Genomic DNA, 17267 nt, shown 5'->3' with positions numbered 1-17267 from the left:
ATTTGGATTAAAAGTTTCGTCTAGTCGGCAAGGTCGACAAAATGGCGAAGTACATAGAGAAGATTTCGAACGCCTTGAAAATAGTAAAACACAATGGAGGAATCGTTGGAACCTACTTGGGTTTGTACAGGTTGGTTGTTTTGTTTTCTGTAGCATGTAGTTCGACATTTAGATCTCAACGTTGTCACTCTTAGCTTCACTTTCGCAATACTATAGTCAGCAGGCACTGCAGCTGCAGGCTGCAGGCACACATCACTCACATTCACAACAACAACACTAGATCTAGATCTACACTCTAACTCTAAGACCTAGATCTAGATCTAGTAGTATGATCTAGATCTATATCTAATATCTAGATCTAGACCTCAACTCACACTGCTGACCACGTCAGTTCAACACCGAGTACTGACTGTTAGGATGTGCACAGAGCGGCCTTTCTCCCCCAAGCCCAATAGAATAGGAAGTGGCTATTCTCATCCGGGGTGAGAATAGAAAAACGATCTACCTCTCACCCCGGGTGAGACTTGCCAGCGTAGGCTATTCTCACCCGGTGCGAAACAAGACCTGCTTTTCCTCATTTTGGAATACTGTCTATCGGTGTGGATGATCAAATTGATAAAACGAAGTGACTATTTCTCCGAACGTTCGGAGAAATAGTGCCGATCTTTATTTCTCCGAACGGTTTCCGGCTTCTGCTCTGGTCGTGATTGTTTGCCTATTTGCGAGAGTTCGGCACCAACTTTCATTCCGTCATTCTGCGAGGTCTGGGAAGGAGCAAATCAAAGGTGGTATCTGTTCTCAGCTTCTCCTCCGGCCGTGTGCCCACTGGTTTAGCGAGGCGGGTACTGCCTGAGGCACCCGAGAGACGGAGAAATCTGACCCTCTTTTCTATTGAGTGGACGGTTATCGTCCATTAAAAAAAAAAACGGAGCAAATTTTTGGGTTTAGATCTATTTCAATTTTCAAGAGCTAGATCTAGTCTAGAGATTTTTAGATGAGTGTAAAAACGTGAAAAAGAAAGGTTTCACAACAGAATGAAATCAAAACTAGAACAGCCCAGAAACAACCACAACAATTAACAAATAAGGGCGTGTGTCCACCTGTCCGAAGAAGATTGACCGTTTTAACCCTAAATGTGCGTAATTTGTTAAAAAAAAGTACAGGATATTGCATGGAAATTATGGAACCACACACAGGGGGCCTGCCAGTGTCAGTACATGTACCTGGTTTTGGTGGAACGCTCTAACATAGCACATTTAAATCTATACAGGTATATATATTTAGAATCTAATGAAGGTAGGAACATCAAATTAAATGACGTTACACAATACCTTTTGTAGGAACATCAAATTAAATGACGTTACACTATACAACCCCCCCCCCCCCCTTTTCCCCAACAAAAAAAAATTAATAGAAAAACAACCCATCAGAACAATAACAAGAAAAAAAAATACACACCAACAAAATATAACACCACAAAGAGGGAAAAATGAACGAAAAATAAAAGAGGAACAGCAATACAAATCGTATGTAACTGTAACGTATTCAACAAATCAACGTGGTGACAACAAGTGAGAAAGAGACGAAGTGAAGCTAAGTGAACTTTCTTTCAAAAGTAAAGAGTTTCATTTTCTTTTCTTTTTTTTTGGACTTGATTGGTCGCGGCCTCGACAAACGCAGATGCTAGCTCTATGTGTCGTTATCAATAACCCTCCATAGATCTAGATCTAGACAGCTCACGAGTGAACGCAACACATTAAGTTTAAGAGCAGCACCCTTCAAAGGCCACACGTCATATCTGTAGCGAAAAACTGTTTGGAACTGTAGCATTTCTTTATATAAATACGGACATTTTTTGGACCGATTGAACCATATTGTATACGAACAATCTTTGGTAGGCCTATAATATAATTATAGATCTATATTTTATTTTTATTATCCGAAATATGCGGGAAAGGGTGTGATTTCAGAGTGTTCGGAGAAATAGTGCCCAGCTTTATTTTCCCGAACGTTCGGAGAAATAGTGCCGGCCTTGATAAAATCCAAGAAAAAATTACACGTTATAGCACAAAAGTAAGCTAATTTGATCGTCTTCAAAGATGCTATGGCTATTTCACTGTTCGAATCGAGCCGAACTACGCGGGTCGCCATTTTGTTTTGCCCGGAAGTTCTCGCAAGATCTACTCCTCCCCTCTCTCTCTCTCTGTCTCTTTCTGAATACTGTCTATCAGTGTGGACGATCAAATTGACCAAAACAAAGTTAAAAAATGATGTTAAAACACAAAAGTAAATTAATTTGGTTGTCTACAAAGATGCTACGGCTGTTTAACTTTTCGAATCGAGCCGAACTACGCGGGTCGCCATTTTGTTTTGACCGGAAGTTCTCGCGCTACTCCTCCTCTCTCTCTCTCTCTTTCTCTCTCTCTCTCTCTCTCTCTCTCTCTCTCTCCACTGCCCACAGACAAAATTGTACGCTACAGTTGTAATGGAACGTTTGTTCACGGCACAGAATTCTACAATTTTTCTGTTATCACAGTGTAGAATTCTGTGGTTTAGGGTGAACGCAAAATTTGTTGGCCTAGATCTAGGCTATAACAGTGAACGCGCACCGGGTGAGAATAGCCAAAAGACTCACCTGCACTATTCTCATCCCGGGTGAGAATAGAGGTGGCCAATAGAATACTAACTCAGGTCAGGTCTTCTAGATCTAGATCTATCTAGGTAGGCCTACTGAGTCTTTACAAAATTACGGTGCTTTTGCACATTTTTAGGGTCCATTTTATTATTTTAAATTGGAAGGGTTAACCCTGGTCCTGCGGGGGCCGGTTTTATTATGTCGCCCGATAAGCCTATATCGGCACCTCGCCTTCGTTCTGGTCCCGTGTCAGTCCAGCCCCTGGCTCAGTGCACGCGCGCCAAGCATCATCCCCGTTCTGTTCGGGTCCTGCATGGGACCCGCATTCACACAGCTCTGTCTTATGTGTGTGCGTCAGTCTGCTTGAGTTTGTGTGCGTTTGTTGCCTACTTCTAGAACCGCCTGCGTTGGTTCGTAACCGAGGACTACGCCTCATTCAAAACACGCCAAGTTGCTCTCTAGATGTTCGTCCAATGAAATTAAAACAAATTGTCCCACTTAGACATGAGGAGCTCTTGAAGGATTGTCAGGAAACAAGACTTCCAATTTTCTAGCCAAAATCTTTCAAATTAGCTTGATTTTGTATGAAATGATAAGTCTAGATCTAGATCTAGATCTAGATCTAGATCTAGATCTTCTATTATAAAAAATATGAAGTGACTATTTCTCCGAACGCTCGGGAAAATAAAGTTGAACTCTATTTCTCCGAATGGTTTCCAATCTCGAGATTTTTTGGCTGTTTGCGAGATTTAGGTGTCGTCCTTTCATTCTGCCTTTCTGCGAGGACTGGGAAGAAGCATTTTTTTGCATTGAATTCAATTTCTAGAGCGAGAGATTTTTTATGTCTGAATATTCAGATACTTCTGAACTTCAGTTGTGGTTCTTGGGGCAACGTTCCCAGACTATACTTCATTTGAAAATACCTTCGAAGTCAAAAGGTACAGCGTGAAAACAAGACTGCTCGACCTTGGCAGTAATCCATTTTCAGGGTTCCTGCCATGAACTTCCCATCAAATTCAAGGAGAAATTTTTTTAATTCAAGGAGGTTTGGTCAAGAAATTCACGACGAAAGCCTATTTTCGATAGGCCTATACTAGTCGGAAAGGAATCATATCATAGTTTCGATTTCCAACAAAAACTGTTCACAGGGTGACTGCCAACCTGGCTTCTCAATTTTCCAGGTGGGCTCATCCATTCTCCAGGGGCATGTTACATAACAATGACAGTGCATGCTCCATTTATATTTTATATAGAATATATACACACACACGCGCGCGCACACATGTAGGTACATTGTCCAGTCAACAACATGATGTCAGTGTGGCACTGGGATACTGTGACTTAGGTATTTCAGTCTGTTCTACTTTTATTTATATTTTCCCCTCATCATATTCGCCTAATAAACTATATAAAAATGAATCTTGCTTTGAGCCTGAGAAAAGGTCTAGAACCAGAATATCGACGGTCAAGAACCAGTTCGGGAGTCAAAAGTTTTTATAATAACGTGAAAGACAAAAATTATAGCTCAAACTCGAAGTAGAGTAATAACATGAATGGCTCAACTCAAGTAGACCTATTCAGTGTGAGAGGTGTAAGAACTGACTGTGGGAGGGTAAGATGTAGTGACACTGAAAATCTGCGAATCTCGAACAGAAAGCTAAAATATTAGTAAGTACAATACATATAATTTACTATCACCTGCCCATTGAAACGGGAACCCTTTAGTTTTAAGAAAAAATCACAGCTTACAAGGTTTGAGTGAGACAGATCATGATTCAACACAAGGCCTGTACCAATGCGCGCTTTGAAGGGAGATCAAGATCTAGATTTAGATCTAATAACAATCAAAATTCTGGAAAGTAAAATCTGCTTCCAAGTTCAGTTTTTGTCATCCGGAGTTGCCTTCAACCCCATCCCGCCAACCCCCTCCCCCGGGCTCGTCTTTTAAAAAAAATCAATAATACCCACATTCCCGAGCCCTATACTTCACAGCGCTCAGACTTTGCATGAACTTTGGAGACCTCAACCATCGCCGATACTCAATATATGAACGAAAATGCACAGGTTCAATGACCGGTCACGGTGGCGAGCCCGACAAAAAGCTTGTATAATTTTTTTTTCTTCCTTTTTTTTCACAAGCGACAGTACAGGACAAATGATTTATTTTCATGACGACACCGCGTTTGTAATGCAGAACCTGCATGTTACAAATGTGGCGTTATCAGACTACTATAGGCCCTACCGGCAAATTTCTGGGCGGAAGCAGATCTTGATTTTGCTGATCGAGCTTCGGTATCGCACGTACACTTCCACTTGTTGCCGCCATAACCGCCTGTGCGCGGGTAACGTACACTCGGGCTGGGAAAAGCCGAATGAATATTATATCACAATCGCGACAGGCAAAAATGAACTCAGGGCCCCCCGGGATTCCCGGGGCCTGGCAGTCACCCTGTGTTCCTGTCCGATCTGGCAAAATTCAAGGGTTTTCAAGGACATTTTTCCTTGAATGCAAATTCAAGGAGTTTTCAAGGAGATTTTTCCTTGAATGCAAATTCAAGCAGTTTTCAAGGACTCCTTGAATTCAAGGAGGCCGCGGGAACCCTGTTTTTTGCATTTAGTCACCCTGCAAAAATTAAAATCCTTCTTATTTTCCTGATTTATTTGTTTTGAAATTGCCCGTTTTTCATGACTTGATGATTTCCGGTTCTGTTTTCTTTTCCAGGCGTGATGACTTTAAGTGGGGCACGTTTGTTGGAGAGGATAAGTACGGCAACAAGTACTACAAGAACGACTACTTTTTCATGGGTAAGGTCTTCTGTTAGCACCAGGATCTAGTAGTCCTATAGTGGCGTCAGTGGCTTAGTGGTTAGGCTACCGGACTCGAAATCATGAGGTTGCGGGTTTGGGAGTTCGAGCCGTGGGCCCGACGTTGTGTCCTTGGGAAAGGTACTTAACCCTGAGAGGGTCGCGACGGCCCGAACTTCCGTAAAGTGCTGGTCGCGATAGATATTGGCATAGTATAACGCGATGTATGAAGAGAACGAAGTACTAATTTTTATACTGCTGGCTGGTAGGCTACACAGAATTGATTTCGCCCACCATTTTTCTTGTCACTGGGTTGTATTGAGGCACGAGGAGTTTTTTGTTTCACATTGAAGTCGGGTGATAGAGAAGTAGGAAAATTCGCGATTGTGACCAGCGACGAACATGAAAATAGTGTCACATCAGATTCAGATGAAGATATTCCGCATGTTTTCCTTGAATTGGAAGATGATTTCGAGGGTTTTGATGCTAAAGCTAACATTTTGTGGAATATGACATAGGCCTACGAAGCATCTAGACTCTGGTCTAGATCTAGAGATCTAATGAACCGGAAGTTTTTATTCAGTCATTTCCAACATCACTACTACAACAATGACTTCACAAAATACTTTTTGCTTAACATATTCACAAAGAACTTTCAATATTCTAAAACTTTTATTCTTACCTTCATTAGAAATTTTGACAAATAAAAAAGCGGATGTGCAAATCTGGCGTTTTTCCAAAATAAATTCAGCACAGAGGGAAAATATAAGGGGAAAGAAGTCAGTGCTCTAAGGGTTAACATGGATTTTCCTCACTTCCCCCAGTTGGGAATGTGTACCCGGCCATAGACAGCGAAAGATTCTGTCAGTATGTCAGTGTTTTAGCGCCTATAAATGGCTGCTTGCACTGTATGCTTCCCAGGAAGCTGAGGTTGTGTCAAATGCTTTCAGATCTGCTGGGGTAATAGTATAGATTGTGAAGCGCGTAGAGCTTGCTGTTAAGCGGGGATTTGAGCTACACAAATGCTATCTATTATTATTATTTCATTTTTTTCTCTAAAATTTATTTAATCTTATTGCCTCTTCATTTCCCTTCAATTTGGTTTTTGTTGTTGTTATCGATCCAGCAACAGCCTGGCTCTCGCCCTTCTGTTCAATGCCATGTAGTGATTTATAAGTGCATGTTTGCTGCAGTTGCTGTAATGTTCTGTAGAGTGTGTTGTCAATGTTAGATCTCGGATGGAGAAGTGTAGCTCTGACGTCATTTAGGGCTGTACAGTGGAAAAGGTTTCACTTTGGTTATATCATCACTCTTAATTAAAAGTGTTTTCCTCCAATGCTGTAGTGCTGTAGGTTTCTGATGAGGCAAGGTGTGCCAGGTTTAGCTGACTGGAAGAAACTCTGGGGAGTCGGTGGTAAAGACTCAAGATTAAAGAGTTAAGAATCTGCAATAGAAAAAAAAATTGGAGAATTTTGGGCTAAGTACCGTTGAATAGTTGGCCAGCGATATATAGATCTATATATTTGTGTCTTGAGGCGGTGGAATCAGACGCTTGTCAATTTTTGGGCATGTGGAGTTCTTGGGTGTGCTGCCTTAAAGCTTCTTCTTTTGTTTTGCTTTTGATAAAATAGATTAAATACCCATTTATCTTGAATATAAGTCCAGATATTTGCGATTGAAGGAAGCGGGGTTGCTTGGTTTCAGAGGTGTAAAATTAGCTAGAAAAGGACTGCCAAAGTTTGGTTATTTACATAGAGCCTGAGAATCAGTAAAAACTGAAAATTTACATTTTTTGTGCCTTTATCAATGTTTTTCAGCAAAAACCCACGCAGAAATGTGTTTTATATATGGATATAAAAGGTGTTGAGCCAAAAAAAGATGAGAAAAAATAAATAAATTGCATAACAGCTAGAAAAACACCAATTTTTACAATTTCATTATTTTCACGGGCGCCTGATTTCACCATGCTGCCTCACTTATTTCTGTGATGAGTTTTCATTTTTGTGGGAGATGGAGCTCAGTTGGTGCGTGTGTATGTGTCTGTTTGTTTGTTTGCTTCTCTTGAAAGTAAAGAGAGAAACAGATGTTTTGTTTCGTTGTTGTCATCCAGTCTTTTGTTTTGTTTAACCAGTCTATATATTATATATATATATTAACTGTCACCATCTAAAATAGTGTTTTTAATAACATAGCAGCTGTATAGACTTGTTTGTTTTCCTTGGAGAGCTACTAGTTTTTGTTGCTGTTACACTTGTTGTTGTTTTGTTTTTTAGAGTCTTATGGTTTTTATTACATGTTTAAATCGTTCCACATCATAGATAATCTCTCTCTCTCTCTCTCTCTCTCTCTCTTTCTTCTTCCCTCTCTCTCTTTTTCTTCCTCCCTCTCTCTCTCTCAGTCTCACACATACACACACACTAGTTAGAGCTGGTGTTTTGCCAGCACTCTGGTGTGGTTTACGCCTTCATTCCTATAGATCAAACTTTTATCATCTTTTAACTTCTGTCTTCTTTGTATGTTACCCTTGGGTAACACCTCTAATCCGTGGCACTTAAATTGACCTTATGGGTGGATGGCGGGTGCTCTGCTGTGGTTTGCTCCTGCTTTCCTGTTAAAAAAATCTATCGTCTCTATCTACCCTTCTTTTTCGTGTTTGTTACTCTATCTTGTAACACCTCTAATCTTCGGCATTTATATGACCTTATTGTGTTGCAAGTGCCGTAAAACTCGTACTAAAACTAAAACACGCACACTCTCTCTCTCTTTCTTTCTCTCCCCCCCCCCCCCCCCTCACTCTCTCTCTCTATATATCTTCTTTGTATGCTACTCTCGAGTAACACCTCTAATCCGTGGCACTTAAACTGACCTCTATCTAATTGTGTTTGCAACTCTTACTAAAACTGAAAAACCAACCCCTGCTTTGTGGGTGGTTGGCGGGTGCTCTGGTGTGGTTTGCTCCTTCTTTCCTATCAAACATCTATCGTCCTAATCTCTCCTTCTTTTTTGTGTTTGTTACTCTCTTGTAACACCTCTAATTTTCGGCACTTATATGACCTTATTGTGTTGCAAGTGCCGTAAAACACTTACTAAAACTAAAACCCCTGCTTCTAATTAAGTTTGACTTTGTGTTTATGTCCAACAGGCAAAAGTCGCTGGGTGGAGTACCCCCTCTCTGTAGGACACGACTATGACGCCAGCCAGATACCCTCCGAGTGGTGAGTGACGAGTGTCATTTGTTTGATTTAGTAGTAAGAGTTTTACAGCGCTGGCAACTACATTAGAACATATGAGCGCGCAAAACACAAGTAGGTTGCGTTCACAACAGTTCGGTTCAGTGCATGGCTGGGCTCGGGTCAATGATCAGATTTTAAAATGTAAAAAAATCTTGAGGTGAAATAACAATCTAAAAATGATAACCTGCTTAAAATCAAAATAACTGTTTGCAATTTTCCGTATAGGCCAATGGCACTAGTGAGTGTCAGGGGAGACGATTCTTTGCTGTTTACTCATACAGGGTCAATTCTTTGCTGTTTACACGTACAGGGTCAATTCTTTGCTGTTTACACATACAGGGTCAATTCTTTGCTGTTTACACGTACAGGGTCAATTCTTTGCTGTTTACACATACAGGGTCAATTCTTTGCTGTTTACATGTACAGGGTCAATTCTTTGCTGTTTACATGTACAGGGTCAATTCTTTGCTGCTAACTCATAAATTATATATGGACTGTTCTTTGCATTGTTTTTGTTTGAGTTTGAGAAAAATTCTAATGTTGATATTTTTAAGCCCCACTGACGCAATTTAGATCATTTAGGAGGGGGTGGTGGGTGTTCCGTCCCCAACTGTGAGGGCCAACCTGGTCTGAGAGGGAAACAACATGCCCTAAAAAAGACTGAGATACTAGATAAAACAAAAATTTCTCCCCACTCAAGAATTGAACTCAGGTCTTCTGCGCGTGACAGCGAAGCGCCTAACCACGGCCTGTCTATTCAGTTAATAGTAATAATAATAGATGACATTTATATAGCGCTCAACCCAGCTTAAAGTACACAGGCTCTGAGCGCTTTACAGTACAGTACAACATACAACAGTAACATAAAATGTGTTCTGACTAAAGAAAATTATTCCAAATATTCATCTTATTAATTTAAAAACAGAAACGACTTCAGCTGACATTTGAATGAATCAAAAGATTTGATCTCTCTCAAAGTACTTGGTAAAGCATTCCAGATCTTGGGGCCTTGGTATTCAAATGCCCTTTCACCCATTGTTTTAAGTTTCATAGAGGGTAAAATAAATTTCTTTTTGTCAGCTGATGACCTTAAACTGCGAGTTGGAATGTACAGTCTTAACAGATTTGATAAATATGATGGTGCATTATGATTCAAACATTTGTTCTCACACGATGACAGAGATACACTCGCACTCATGCACACACAAACACTCAATTTGTCCACGATGCCCTGTACTCACCTCTGCCCACAAATTATCGTGTGACCAATCAGAACACTGTGCTAAAATGATGAACAAGTAAGTGCGGGTTAGTTTACTGAAATATTGAATCTGGCATGGACACAATTTGTGAATTTTATATTTAAATCGGCTGTAAGGTTTGTTCTGACGTAGCGGCCGATTTAATTTGTAGCTGTAATTTGAGTCCCTGTTTCGGTTTGTCTATCCCTTTTTTTACAGCCAAATATTTCAAGTCCTTCACGTTCTGAGCCTCACTTCCCTCCCACTTTGCCATCACAAGGCTCATATAGTAAAAACCCTTGCCATCAACGGCAAAGGCGTTTTGGAGAAAATCCAAAGAAACTGGGTAGTAAACATCGCCGATCGGCGAGATGTGACAGCAAAGTGTTAATTGTACGAAAAGTTATGAAATGTGTTTTGTGGTACTTTGAGGACCCTCTTAGTCTTAGAGTAACCTGCTTTGCATCATTGTGTCCGTGCAGGCACCGGTGGCTACAGTACATCGCTGACGAGCCCCCCACCCAACTTCCCCTCCCCCACCGCCCATGGATGGCCGACCACACGGAGAACTTCTCGGGCACCAGCAGAGAGTATGTGCCGTACAGCACCACGCGGCCCAAGGTCGAGGCCTGGGTGCCGCCCAAGAAGTAGCCTGATGGACCCCGTGTAAATATAGACCGTCGTGTGCGTTCGTCGTCAGTGTGTCGGGTGACTCGAGGCGTGTGTCATGTATATGTGTCGTGGAGTGGCCGGGAAGACTTACTGGCAACCTGTTTTTGTCGTGTGTACCGCCAGAGACTGGACGTGACGTCATGGCAGTAATTTCCCCTCGGAGATTTGCTGGTGATGATACACATGTCCAGCTCATGTGTTTTATGTTATCTGTTCGTCATAGCTGCCAGCCACTTCGTGAAAAACATTTTTAATATTATGTTTGTGAGGGTCTGGGTATCGAAAAATCTGTTCTTGTGCAGGAAACTACGTATTCTCTATCTTTTAATGTCGAAGAAAAATTATGAATTTTCAAGACCAGATTTGAGAATAACAAGGAAAATGAAGCCCCTAAGTCAATTGGAAAGCTCTTTTTCTGCATCATGTCCACTTTGAAGCTCGAATTTTTACGATTCAATTTAGAAAAGTGTGTGTGGGTGGAGGAGAGAGGGAGAGAGGAGAGGGGGTGGGGGGTACTTGACCAGTGCCCACCATCTAGACCCCCCCCCCCCTGCTTGAGTAGAGTCTGTTTTTCAGTTTGGAAAAGTTGGCAGCTATGTCTGTTAGAAAATCGCGTAAGAAGAAAGTTGACAGAACTAGTTTGGTCTGCTGAGCCCGAATTTTGAATGAATAAAAATAAATATGTGATATCGTCCAAGGTTTGTGTGTGAGTTTTTCTGTTGTTTTGACAGAGTGCCATGGTGGGTGGTTGGCGGGTGCTCTGGTGTTTTATTCTTTCTTTCTTTCCTGTCAAATATATATCATCCTTATATATCTCTCCTCTTTCTTTTCTTTGTATGTTACTTTCTACTTGTTTACTTTTACTTGTTTACTTGTGTGAAGGACTGACATCACTGCACAAGGGGCATTCCCATAAGCTCTCCGTCCCCTGAACAAGCACATCTCAAAGTGTGTAGATGCTGACGGTATGTTACTTTCTAGTAACTGAACACCTTTACTCTTCAGTGAGTGAGGGAGGGTGAGACACAACATCCCAGGAGAAAGACGGAGAGATACTTGATGAAAATTAGAATCGAACTCAGACCCCCTTCACAAGTCCAACACAACCACTTGAAGCGAAACAAATTGCTTTTATTTAATTCTCATTTTTCATTCATAAAATTTACATAACATGAGTTGTGTAGAAGGATGATCCCCCCCCCCCCCCCCCCAACACAACCAACAGAGAAAATATACTAACATAAGAATTAAACAGCAAAATATTATCAACTTTCCAGCATCATTATCATCATCATGAAATCGCGACCTCAGTACTTTCTTGTTGTTTCTCCTTTTTTTTTTAAAAACAGTGAAAATATGACATTTTCTTTAGCTCATTCTTTGTTATGAACTGTTTTCACTTATTTTTTTTAAAAATGGAAGATAGGACAAGAAAGCACTGGGGTCGCGAAATGTATTTATAATTTTTTTTCCAAAAAGCATAACATTTACTAAGGTGTTTTCTACATAACTCACAAAAGTCCGGCACCAAATTAGGGCTAACAAATCACACCCCCCCCCCCCCAACCAAAAAACCCCCCCAACACAGCCAACACAGGAAATAGGTCTACTCGGTAAATTCGCACACGACAGACTGGGACAAGGGGAGATATTGAGCTATTGAGTTGAGCCACGTTTCCAAGACAACGGAACTCCTTTAGGAATGCATGGGTTCTGACAACAGGATGCTTGAAGCCACCGTCGCCAGGTATAATAAGTGTATGTGTAAGTGTCTGGGTTTAACACACTTGAGCCTGACGAGCTATTTTTCACCCAACAACCATTGCCGCCTGACAGTTTTGGGGTATATTAATAAAGCGTTAACCACAAAAAGACCATGAAAGCTGAAATGATTTTTAAAAATGGAACAAAAAAAGAGAAAGAAATGCTTTCACAGACTTAAAGAAAACTGCATCTGACTTGTCCGAATAGTTTTCATTTTGAAATAGCAATGTCTTGGGGTTAAGCATTTTTTCCCCACCATCCAACTAGTAATAAAATCATCTATCACAATACAGGCGTGACCGACTTAAGTCAGTTACAGCTCAAAAAGTATCACACATAACAACTTCACCAAATTTTTTACCAAACGAAACAAGTAAGTGAACTGTTGGCTTATAGTACCCATAGCCTGCGTCTGAAAAACAAAGTCTGCTTCGACTATCAAGGCACCCCGGATATCTAGCAGTTCACTAGAGAGAGACAAACATACAAAAGAAGTAGTATAGTAGAGGAAAACTGACAACAGTAAGGATGAGGAAAGAAAAAGCAGCAGTTCCCCATACGTTGTTCCGGCACAGTATGAGCATGACATTGATAAATCAGCCCAATTACAATTCTACTGTGCATAAGAACATGTTAATATAACATTCCCCCTTTTGGGAATGGCCTAAAGACAACTTCAGTCAGTAGCACTGCCCCGGGGGGGAGGGGGACCATGATGCACAGGAGGGTCCTCAAAGTATTACAAAACACAACTTTTCGTACAATTAAGGAAGAGGGGCTCTTAAAGTAAAGGTGTGGAAATATTCGCCGGTAAAAAAAGGGATAAAAGCAAACTGAAACGGACTCAAATTACAGCCACCTTAAATCGGTCACTACATCCGGAACAAGAGGCAAAGTGTCAAGGCCATCCGCTCTGTATTTCCAACATGACGACAGTAAGCTGCTTCGGTTCCAAAGTTCTCTACCAGTCATTTGTGAGGCGTGCTGACAAAATGAGTTACTTCTCGAAATCCAAGAATGGAAATATTGGCCGAAAATCGACACTGAGGTCAGATTTATAGATTTTTAATTGATACTATTTTGTTCAAGTTTACAATGTCTTTTATTATTCCATACTTACAAATTGTACAAACTCCACCTGTAAAGTTGATGTATCAATTTCCATATGGTCAAAATCCGAGTGGGTGGTTGGCAGGTACTCCGGTGTGGTTTGCTCCTTCGTTCCTATCAAACAACTAGCATCTTTATCTCCCCTCCTTCTTTTTTATGTTTGTTATTCTCTTGTAACACCTCTAATCCTCGGCCCTTATATGACCTAATTGTGTTGCAAGTGCCGTAAAACGCTTACCTAAAACTAAAAAACAAAATCCGAGAAGTAACTCATTTTGTCAGCACACCTCACATTTGAACTTTTCTTTTCAACATCACAGTGGTACAAAACAAAATGACAATTTCAGTTAATTAAAACTTAAACAATTCTGGCGACAGGTTGTCCACTACAGTAGATTCTTTCAATCAGTCATCAATCTCTCTCTCTCTCTCTCTCTCTCCCTCTCTTTCTCTCTCCCTCTCTTTCTCTCTCTTTCCCTGCCTGCCTTTATGAAAATTATAAAAAAAACAAAAAACTTGCTGAAATGTTACAGAGCACCCATGAACATGATTATTCAATATTTGTGAGGCGTGCTGACAAAATGAGTTACTTCTCCCAATAATATGAAGTGAAGATATTGGTTAACAATCAACACAAGGGCCACATTTGTAGATTCTAAACAAATAGCATTCTCTTCCATGTATAACATGTTTTTTATCATTTCATACTAATGAATTGTAAAAACTCAACCTCCAGATTTGACCCATCCATTTCCATCGGGCTAAAATTCGAGAAGTAACATGTTTCGTAAGCACGCCTCACATTTATCAGAATATTATGGAAAAAAAGTACATTCTATGAAGTAAAACGTTACAGAATCTTGCTAAAAAAACCCAAATAAAAAAAACCAAACCCAGTCGAGTACACACATAGCCCAATTGGTGGGGCGCGGATATCTTGGGGTTTGTAAGGATTTTGCTAGAACAAATACTTGTTTTTATCATAAATAATATGCACGCAGTATGGGAAAAAATTCAGGGCCTGAAGATCTGTTTGCTACTTGTTGTATGTTTTGCTACGTGAGTTTCTCCATGTTGTGAGTTACACTAATTCATTTAACACTTTGCCACCACAAGGCTCATATGTGACATAGTAAAAACCCTTGCCACCACAAGTCTCATATGTGACATAGTAAAAACCCTTGCCATCACAAGGCTCATATGTGACATAGTAAAAACCCTTGCCATCACTAGGCTCATATGTGACATAGTAAAAACCCTTGCCATCACAAGCATTTTGGAGGAGATCCAAAGAAACTGGGCAGTAAACATCGCCGATCAGCGTTTTGTGACGGGAGCGGAAGTAGGCGGCAAATGGTGAACAGCAGAAAGAGAACAAGATTCATAATAATAATAATAATAATAGATTGCATAAATATTTATAACAGCTGGGCACAGATGAAACAAACAAGGAAAGCTCGAAATCATGGATAGTTTGTACCGGTATATAATTTGCCAATCCTCTGATTGGCTACCTGAATTATGTGTCGACGAACACATTTCATGACCTCAGTGCTTTCTCATTGCATCTCCATTTTTATTCAACAGTGAACAACGGTTCATAACAAAGAGTGAGCTCAAGAAGAAGTCACATTTTCACTGTTAAAAAAAAAATGGGGTACAACAAGAAAGCACAGAGGCCGCGATTTATCAATCCCCGACGCGTTTGAGTTGTTCGCACCTCATGGCATGACGCTCTAACCCACACAAGTAGAAGCTCTGAGTACTTTATATATATATCTGTTCCGTGAGCTTATTAGTATTTATTTCATATGTTAATTTTAATTCTAATTTTAATATTTTTACACTTCAGATGGCAGCGCAATTATACGTTCGTTAAAACACACAGCCCAATCTTAACATTGCATCGATCGTAATTAGCGCGGAACATATCCATGACATGAATACTGAGAGTATACCGATAAACCTCACTAAAACAAAACAAAAATGTCATTATGCAAAAGAAAACCAGTTCAACAAACACATAAATAAGGAAGAACTTTCTCAGCCACGCCAGAGCACCCACCAACCACCCACCAGCTCCCCAGGCCTACAACACCAGGCACCTGAGCTCCGGACAGAAAACGTCCCAAATATAATAACAATAATAAATGACATTTGTGAGGCAGCGTGGTGAAATCAGGCGCTCGTCAAGATAACGAAATTGAAGAAACAGGCATTTTTCACCCAGTTTGGACATTTTTATCTAATTTTTATTTTTCGGCTTAACCTCTTTACTGTCCATATAAAAACGCATTTCCATATGAATTTTACTGAAAAACATAGATTAAAGGCACAAAATAGGTAATTTTTAAGTTTTCAAAGACTCTTTAGCTATTGGAGTCATCAAATTTTGGCGGCCACTTTCTCACTTATTTCACCACAGAAACCAGGCGACCTCACTTCCTTCAATCGCAGGTATCTTGAGTTCTATCCAAGATAAATGGATATTTATTTTATTGGAAGCAAGGCAAATAAATCAGCTTTCTGATGATACCAATAACTCCACATGCACAAAACTTGATGAGTGCCTGATTCCACCGCGTCGTGACACATTTTTATAGCGCTCAATCTCGATTAAAGTACACAGACTCTGAGCGCTTTACAATTGAATACAACGTAAAACAGTAACATAAAATGTTGAGCTCTGACTAAAAGAAAATCTCTCCAAATATTCATCTTATTAATTTAAAAACTGAACTGACTTCAGCTGTCATTTAAAGGAATCAAAAGATTCGATCGCTCTTAACCCTATCCATACGCCATGGGGTCATTTTGTACCCCCGGGATTGTATTCTTCACATTTTAGAATATTTCTAGTACGAAAATCTCTGAAACTTTCAGTATTTCTCAAAAAATCATTTTGACAGACTGCTATGCAAAGTGTACGGATCGGATTAACGAGTAAATTTCCTCTTTGAAAGTGGTGGTACAGAGTTCCCCACGTCGTATGGATACGATAGTAAAACATGAAGTACGGATAGGGTAAAAGTACTTGGAAACACATTCCAGATCTTGGGGCCTTGGTATTCAAATGCCCTTTCACCCATTGTTTTACGTTTCATAGATGGTAAAATAAATTTCTTTTTGTCAGCTGATGACCTTAAACAGCGAGTTGGAATGTACAGTCTCAAGAGGTTTGATAAATATGATGGCGCTTTATCATTCAAGCATTTGTGACATAGGGTGGCCAACTTGTACACAATTCTTTTCTCAACAGGAAGCCAGTGTAATGTCTGTAGAAGTGGTTTAGCAGAGTCTCACTTTCTTTTCCGTAAAATATCTACACTTCTGTTCATCAAGATAGATGGGTATTGTTTTCATCACAAGCAAGACAAATGAACTAGCTTTCAGATTAAACATATTATATTATATAACTCCAGATGCTCAAAACTTGCCGACCGCCTGATTCCATCGTGTCATGACACACATACACACATGTATCACCATAGCTGCCTTCTCTTGGGAGAATGACATGACGCCAACACACAATCCTACAGTAGGTTGAAAACACTTGGCACATGTGTCACCAACATGCAATCTCTCTGTGCGAGTGCCGGCCGTCACTGTAAGACTGTATGTGGCAACCATCACAATAATAATATTGTCTAAGTGGCGGGCGTCACTGTTAGACTGTGAATGAGTGGCGGCCATCACTGTTAGACTGTGAGTGAGTGGCGGGCGTCACTGTTAGAATCCTGAGTGAGTGGCAGCCATCACAGTAAGACTGCTGGCAGCCATCACTATAATATTGTCTGAGTGGCGGGG

General features: G+C 40.4%; 1 protein-coding gene across 1 annotated transcript; it reads left to right on the top strand.

The window, feature by feature from the left end:
* Nucleotides 1-11280, top strand: LOC101852385 (probable NADH dehydrogenase [ubiquinone] 1 alpha subcomplex subunit 12). Its single transcript, XM_005092194.3, has 4 exons — nucleotides 1-130; nucleotides 5358-5440; nucleotides 8583-8655; nucleotides 10397-11280. The coding sequence occupies exons 1-4, from the start codon at nucleotides 42-44 to the stop codon at nucleotides 10563-10565; spliced, it is 414 nt and encodes a 137-aa protein (XP_005092251.1). The 5' UTR covers nucleotides 1-41; the 3' UTR covers nucleotides 10566-11280.
* Nucleotides 11281-17267: the final 5987 nt, after the last annotated feature.

The sequence above is a fragment of the Aplysia californica genome, unplaced genomic scaffold (genome assembly GCF_000002075.1).
Source record: "Aplysia californica isolate F4 #8 unplaced genomic scaffold, AplCal3.0 scaffold00042, whole genome shotgun sequence".
Classification (NCBI taxonomy): domain Eukaryota; kingdom Metazoa; phylum Mollusca; class Gastropoda; order Aplysiida; family Aplysiidae; genus Aplysia; species Aplysia californica.
Note: the sequence above shows the minus strand (reverse complement) of the source record. Positions and strands in the feature narration are given on the sequence as shown.

Coding starts and splice junctions, on each gene's coding strand:
- LOC101852385 (XM_005092194.3), top strand. CDS start 42: ATGGCGAAGTACATAGAGAAGATTTCGAACGCCTTGAAAATAGTAAAA. Junction 131..5,357: donor ACCTACTTGGGTTTGTACAG/GTTGGTTGTTTT, acceptor TTTCTTTTCCAG/GCGTGATGACTTTAAGTGGG. Junction 5,441..8,582: donor GAACGACTACTTTTTCATGG/GTAAGGTCTTCT, acceptor TATGTCCAACAG/GCAAAAGTCGCTGGGTGGAG.